Source organism: Rhagoletis pomonella, unplaced genomic scaffold (genome assembly GCF_013731165.1).
Source record: "Rhagoletis pomonella isolate Grant_MI unplaced genomic scaffold, Rhpom_1.0 Rhpom_scaffold_07841, whole genome shotgun sequence".
In the NCBI taxonomy this organism is placed as follows: domain Eukaryota; kingdom Metazoa; phylum Arthropoda; class Insecta; order Diptera; family Tephritidae; genus Rhagoletis; species Rhagoletis pomonella.
The window spans coordinates 1-7,596 of NW_023466368.1; the positions used below are offsets into that span (position 1 = coordinate 1).

At 46.6% G+C, this 7,596-nt stretch overlaps 1 protein-coding gene across 2 annotated transcripts; it reads left to right on the top strand.

Annotated features, from left to right (window-relative positions):
- Positions 1-10: 10 nt before the first annotated feature.
- On the top strand, positions 11-7,416 carry LOC118755896. 2 transcript variants are annotated; one of them, XM_036490699.1, is made up of 2 exons: positions 11-88; positions 6,520-7,416. In XM_036490699.1, the coding sequence occupies exon 2, from the start codon at positions 6,520-6,522 to the stop codon at positions 7,249-7,251; it is 732 nt and encodes a 243-aa protein (XP_036346592.1). In that variant the 5' UTR covers positions 11-88; the 3' UTR covers positions 7,252-7,416. The 2 variants fall into 2 exon arrangements, with proteins under 2 accessions (XP_036346592.1, XP_036346591.1); XM_036490698.1 differs by having other exon boundaries at positions 17-88; positions 6,480-7,416.
- Positions 7,417-7,596: the final 180 nt, after the last annotated feature.

The following is a 7,596-nucleotide window of genomic DNA, read 5'->3' on the forward strand; positions in this document are numbered from 1 at the left end:
CCCCCCTTAATATTGGTCCTTCGGCGCCAACAGAGAGCCGCACCGGTGGAATATCATAACCCCAAAACCAAGTATCCCCAGCAAAACCGTGAGTAAAAATCAATTTTTTACTAACCCTGCGGTGAAACAAAGATATTAAAAAAAGGCAGAAAATAATTCCTTGTATGGTTAGTAAGCGCCAGCATTAAGTCATACATTTTCCCTTGCTCGGGCCATAAATTTTCAATTTTCCCGCCATATTTTCATTTTTCCCGCCAATTTTACCTTTTTTGCGCCAATTTTCACGAATTTTTTACCCACACAAAGACTTTTGCAAGAATACATATACATATGTACTTCACATAACATTCTGTAGCATACAAGCAAATAGTACTTGGCGTACATATATATATACACATATACCAAAGCTCATAGTATATACAGCGGCTAATCAGTTAATCCCAAACAAACATACAAGGAATTATAGCTGGGAATACATAACTAACCCCTCGTTTAGTAATCCCTATATATATATATATATACACATACATTCATACACATACCCAACTACGTATTGGGCATATAAAAGAAAGTGCGGTACAAAGTAAATAAAATAACGTACAGTGAACTCCCTACAACAAATACCCATAAAAAAGGCAAGGCAGTTACAGTGCTCGAAAAGATAAAATACAGTCCATTGGATAGGTAACCATACATTTTGCGCTCAAATTATCTCCATTTGTGGTTTGCGTGAACAGGGTCAAGCGTTATTAGTTTTCCCACACTCTCTTGGTTTCCAGGCGCTCCCCTGTGATTAATTCAAACCGTATTATTTGCGACCGCACAGTAAAGCCCCGATTGTATTTGATCACCCCCACATCCCAACCTTAATTAGGTCCGCTCATTCGACTTCGAATGCTAGGTCTCACTAGCACTCAAGATAAGCCAAAAAGTCCCAGAATGAGCGAAGAAGAAAAAATTCTCGAGACCCCCGCGGAATCTCAGCGCTCTACGCGTACAAGCGGAAAGCCAAAAAAGGCAAAACAAACGGTCATATGTACTAAATTTATATCGGAGACAGATAATTTGATGGATTACTGCGCCCGATTCAGATCAGCCCCGATCGAAGAAAATACTGAGTCTGTACTGAAAATAAAAGACAAGAGCCTAGAAAACTTTTGGAATAGAGTTCAAAACGCCTTTGATTCGACTTTGGAAATTGAAGAACATGACCTCCCCGAAGACTTTAGAGCGTCTGCCTACAGTAAATATAGGTCATGTTTGATTATATATGAAGAAACAAAAGCCCAAATCGGAGACCAACTCCAGTTAGTAGCACAAACCACAAGTCCCACTCCCAAAGCCAGTACATCACTTCCTCAGGAAACTTCAGGCATAAGCTTAAACGTCCCACCTTGCGACACCGAAACCTTTTATGGGGGTTATGAGCAATGGCCGTCCTTCCGTGATATGTTCACGGCGGTCTATATAAATCACCCTAAGCTCACTAAGGCGCAGAAGTTGTACCATCTCAGGTACAAAACGCAAGGAAAAGCTGCCCAAATAGTTAAACAATTCCCTCTGAGTGACGATAATTTCGAGCTGGCATGGGAAGCACTAAAAGCTCGCTATGAAAACAAAAGGGTTTTAGTAGATAACCAAATCCGCATCCTTATGAATCTAAAACCCATCCCAATAGAAAATAGCGAAGACATACAGAGACTGCAATCATCGGTGAATAACTGTCTCCAGATTCTAGGCACCCAGCAAGTCTCCACCGAAAGCTGGGATCCCATTCTGATCTACCTGGTTACCTCCAAACTTCCTGAGAACACCGTGGCCCTATGGGAGCAGTCCCTCAGTTCCAGGAAAGACCTCCCGAACTGGTCCCAAATGAACCAGTTCCTCACTACTCGATACGAGGTGGTTGAAAGGGTAGATCAATTTCGTGCACCCAAACCTCCGCGGACTAATCCTTCGACAATAGGCTACTCGAGGCCAACCCCCCCTAACAGTAGGCCATTCCCTAAACCCCCCACCTCTCAGAACTCTCACAACAACTCCTTTTGCCAAATCCGAGCGCACATGACGGAACAACGCACAAAACCATACAAATGCCCAATGTGCAATAAACCTCAACACACTCTCTCTCAGTGCTCCAAGTTTCGTCAACTGCCAACTCAGGATCGCAGAAAGTTTGTGAGAGAACACAACCTCTGTTTTAATTGCCTATGTCAGACCCACTTGATAAAAGACTGCTCAAGTAAATATACTTGCTCCCATTGTCAAGAACGGCATCACTCAGTGCTTCATGAAGACACGCCCCCCATGCCTCCAAGACAGCAGTCTCGAACACAAAGAACGACATCTCAGGTCGCTTTGACGACGCCCGCTAATTCCAACCCACAAAGTCCAGCTGGGTCGGCAACAAATCATGAGGAGCCTTCATGCTCAAACAGAGCAAGAGTACAGTCCTTCTACTCGGAAAATGAGAGCAAGATTCTCCTCCCAACAGCAATAGTTCCAGTTGAGCACAAGGGCGAGATCTTCAAACTCAGAGCTCTCATAGATCAGGGTTCGGAACGAACCTTTATTTCCTCCAAAGCCCAAAATAAACTAAGGCTACCATACGAAGCTTCTAACTTTGAAATTTCTGGCATGGGAGGAAGAGTTGTTCAGACTTCGAACAAACTATGCAATCTCATCTTAGCCTCCGCAGATTTGACCACGAAAATAAAGGCTCAAGCAATAGTCCTGCCACAGTTGACGAAAATGCTTCCCAAATTCCAGCCAACTCTCGAACAACGAGAAAAATGGTCTCACCTCCAGCTAGCAGATACTAACTGCCACTCCCCGTCCCAAATTGATCTGGTCATTGGCAGTGACCTCATTCCTGAAATAATGCTGGAAGGCATTGAGAAAATTTCCAAAAATCTGCTTGCACAAAACACCATATTCGGCTGGATCTTAAGTGGTCAGGTTCCCGAAAAAATAGCCTGTTTCTCCACTCAAGCTGCACCGATCTCCAATGAGGTTTTAGATTCCCAGCTGCGAAAGTTTTGGGAGCTAGAAGAGGTTCCGAAACCCAAGCTCACTTTGCCTGATGATGAAAACTGTGAAAAATTTTATCAGTCCACCACCACACGAGCAGCGGATGGTCGTTATGTAGTCAGACTGCCCTTTAAGCCAAGCTTCCCAGACCCTATCTCCCTTGGCCCGTCTCGCACCCCCGCCCTCCAACAGTACCTGAGCATGGAAAGAAATTTGCTCAGAAAAGGCGATCTAAAATCACTTTACGAAAATGTATTAAACGAATATCTCACCCTCAACCATATGGAAGAAACAACTTCCCACGAGATATCTTCTCAAGGCAAATATTGGTCGTTCTACCTCCCACATCACGCGGTTATAAAACCCGAAAAAAGAACGACCAAAGTCCGAGTCGTCTTCAATGCTTCGAAGAAATCGGGGTCCGGACATTCCCTGAACGATGTTCTTTACACCGGACCAACCCTCCAGCCCGACTTGATGTTATTGATCCTCAAGTGGCGTATGTATCGATTTGTCTTCAACGGCGATGTCGAAAAAATGTATCGACAGATACTGCTACACAAAGACGACCAAGACTATCAACGAATCGTATTTCGACCATCTACAAATAGCCAAATACAAGATTATAAGTTGAAAACTGTCACGTTTGGTTTGAATTGCGCACCCTACCTCGCCATACGTACCCTTCACCAGCTCGCAGATGACGTGCAAACCACGTACCCCTTAGCGGTGCCCATATTAAACAATGAAACGTACGTTGATGATATACTTTCCGGTGGTCATGATCTCCCTTCAGCCGAAGAATCCCTCTCTCAAGTCATCCAAGCGCTCAATTCGGCAGGCTTCCCACTTAAAAAGATTACAGCCAACCACCCTGAAATTTTGAAAAACATCAACAAAGACGACCTGCTTGACACAAACTTCCTAGAATTTGAAACAACAAGCACCACTAAAACGCTCGGGATTCAGTGGAACGCTCTAACCGACACGTTTTCGTACACCGTTGATTCCATCCCAGCGTCATCCGCCAGTACAAAACGACAAATCCTCTCGGCAGTTGCCAAATTGTTTGACCCCGCAGGATGGCTTACGCCCATAATGATCCAAGCCAAAATCCTGCTACAAGAACTATGGCTGGACGGAACTGACTGGGATGACCAGGTCAAGCCCCTTCGTCTGACGAAATGGATGCAATTTGCAACCAATCTCCAAGCCATTTCTAGCATCCAAATATCCCGATGGGTAGATTTTGTCCCAGCCGACCAAGTCGAGCTACATGGCTTCTGCGACGCTTCCGAGAAGGCATACTGCGCTAACATATATGTGCGAACCACGAATGGTAGCAGGACCTCTTCTCATCTGCTGGTCTCCAAAGGCAAAGTAGCGCCTCTCCGAACCACCAGTTTACCCCGACTTGAATTGTGCGGCGCCCTTCTCCTAGCGAAGCTGGTCGCCGTAGTGCAGTCTCAACTCGACCTATCTAAGAGGAAACTGACACTATGGTCTGACTCCGAGATCGTCTTGGCATGGCTAGAAAAACCCCCTCATTCATGGAAGACCTTCGTTTCCAATCGCACGGCACAAATTTTAGATCTCGTCGGAAACGCCACCTGGCGGCATGTGGGCAGCAGAGACAACCCCGCAGATCTGGGCACCAGAGGATGCAGACCCCTGGACTTAGCGGCCTCTTCGCTTTGGTGGCATGGACCGGAATGGCTATTAAGCCCACCCGAAGCCTGGCCAAAACCGGCCACCCGAAATATCTCCCCTCCAGAATTGCGCCGAGTCGAGGCATTACATGCCACAGAGGAAGATCACGATATCCTTGATCGCTTCTCCTCGTTTCCCCGCGCACTTAGAGTTATGGCGTATGTTTTTTAAATTTATACAGTGTCTTCGAGACCGAGTCAGACAGGTTAGGTCAAATAATCCCATCTCTCTCTCCCATGATGACCTCCGTAATAGCAAATACAGGCTCCTAGCTTTGACCCAATCTCGCTACTTTCCTCGGGAAAAGGCCAGTTTAGCAAACTCCAAACCCATAGATAAACGGAGTCCTCTGCTTCCCCTCAACCCGTCTTTAGATAAAACCGAGTTGCTCCGCGTGAATGGTCGATTAGCTCACGCCACTTTGAGCTATAATGAAAGACATCCCATCATTATTCCTGAAAAATCCCGGTTCGCCATCCTATTCACCCGCTTTCTGCACGAACTGCTCCTCCATGCAGAAACTCGTCTCATGCAGCAAGTCATAAGGCAGGAATTTTATATCCCTCGGCTTAAGCCCCTCATAAAAAAATGCATCTTCCAATGTAAAAGTTGCACGGTCCACAAGCAGCAAACGCGATCGCAAATAATGGCGGCCCTCCCCTCGGAACGATGCACGTATGCTCCGCCCTTTACTATTACGGGCGTAGATTTTGCTGGACCTTTCCAGATAAAGGCCTCAATGCTAAGATCGCACACGTTGGTGAAGGGCTATGTGGCTGTTTTTGTATGTTTCACTACAAAAGCAGTCCACCTTGAGCTGTGTTCCGATCTGACCACTGCCGGATTTCTCGCTGCGTTTGCTCGCTTCGTCGGACGACGGGGTTATCCCGCTAAGATGATGAGCGACAATGGCAAAACCTTTGTCGGGGCCAAACGAGCAACCGAAAAGGAGTTCATCGAATTTCTGAAGGAGGTATCTCAAGACGTCATCCAGAAATACTCACCTCAAGGCATCAACTGGGAATTTATTCCGCCAGGAGCCCCCCATATGGGCGGTTTGTGGGAGTCCGCAGTCAAAAGTTTCAAAATGCATCTCAAAAGGACTGCTGGACCCAGCAAATTCACATTTGAAGAGTTCACCACCCTGTTAGTCAGAATAGAGGCCGTATTAAACTCCCGGCCAATCTCTGCTCTATCCCAAGACCCCACAGACTTCACAGCGCTTACGCCTGGCCACTTTTTACGAGGCGCCCCCCTCTTAGCACTCCCTGAAGTCGACCACAGCCATCTGTCCCTCCTTAATAGGTGGGAAAAAGTGAAGGTGTTACATCACGAGTTTAGTCGAAGGTGGAAAGAGGATTATATCAAGGATTTACAGAAGAGATATAGATGGAAAAATACCCAGGCAGAACCGAAAGTCGGTGACTGCGTTCTTATTGTTGACAATACTTTACCTCCCACTGAATGGCGTCTAGGCCGCATCGAAAGGTCACATCCCGGCAAAGACGGACATGTTCGAGTTGTCGATATACGCACTCAATCTGGCACCCTTACTCGCCCCATAGTCAAAATATGCCCGTTACCAATTGGTGACGCCCCCCTCTGATTTCTCCAAAGTAGCACTTGTTAAAGCCTTTAAGCACTTTCATGATAACAGATTCTCTTATCTCAAATGAATTTAAATCTCTGTGTATCTGAATAAAATATTCTAATCTCACGTTTCTTCAACTGTCTTGTAGACTCCCCACTGAAAATCGTATTTCACCGGCTTACTTACAGATGGAGAACGGCAACTCTAATGGCGTCCCGAAACCTGCGCCACGAAGCAACAATGGTGGCCCGACACTTACACCGCGCAGTAGCAGCAGCATTCCTGCACCCAAACCGCGAGCTAGCAGCGGTGGTCCAACCCCGGCACCCCGTATTGTACAAAAACCGCAACCAGAGGCCATGGTTGTTGATTCGGTTCCGGACACTCAGCCCGACGACGAAGGAGCGGACTATCAGCGATGCCGTTTGTGCGCACGTCATCATGCCCTGCGCGTATGCCACGTATTTCGCGCAATGCAGCCAGCGCAACGCTATCTGATCGCTCGTGCACACCACTTCTGTACCAACTGTCTTGCGCTGTCACATCACAGCAGTGAATGTCCCTCCGCTGGCGTATGCAAGCTTTGCGCCCAACGCCATCACACCCTTCTTCACCGCAAGAACACCTCCCAAGCACATCCACCGCCACGTTCAGCTCCAGCTTCAGCGCCACGCTCAACATCGGCTCGACGCTCAATCTCGGCACCATCCAAATCCGCATCCTACCGCTTGCGCCGACCGCCCCGCAATGGAGTCACCTCCAACGCATATCAGCAGCCTCAAAAATTCCGGCACCCAAAGAAGGTTCGTCATACCGCACGTATAGTGCGTAACATAGCACCTCGGGGCAGGGCGACACGGAGTCTGGTTAAGGAGGCGATCCGAAAGCTACGGGAGTTGGAGAGTAGTCTATCCGCTTAACGCGTCTAGGGGCGGCAGGATAGTTAAACGAGTTAAGAATGTCGTTTAACACAACGCAAGAATGCACCTTTCACAAAATTGAATTCCTTAAAATTGTAATTTGGCACAACGCAAAAGTGCACTATGTATGACATTGAATTGTTTAAATTGATAACTTGCATATTTATATTTATCTATTAGTATCTTCAATTATCCAACTTGTAAAACGTATTTAGTGAATACCCTAACTTGCATTGTAAAAGTTTTATAAGTAGTTTGCATTGAATTTGAGTGGTTGGCAACGCGCGTTGGTAATGCGGCGCGCGCAGCTGACATATAGGTTGACAAATGTCAACAAAGAATTAT

What these genes read in the sequence shown, in the direction of transcription:
- LOC118755896 (XM_036490699.1), top strand. Translation starts at nt 6,520, where the DNA reads ATGGAGAACGGCAACTCTAATGGCGTCCCGAAACCTGCGCCACGAAGC.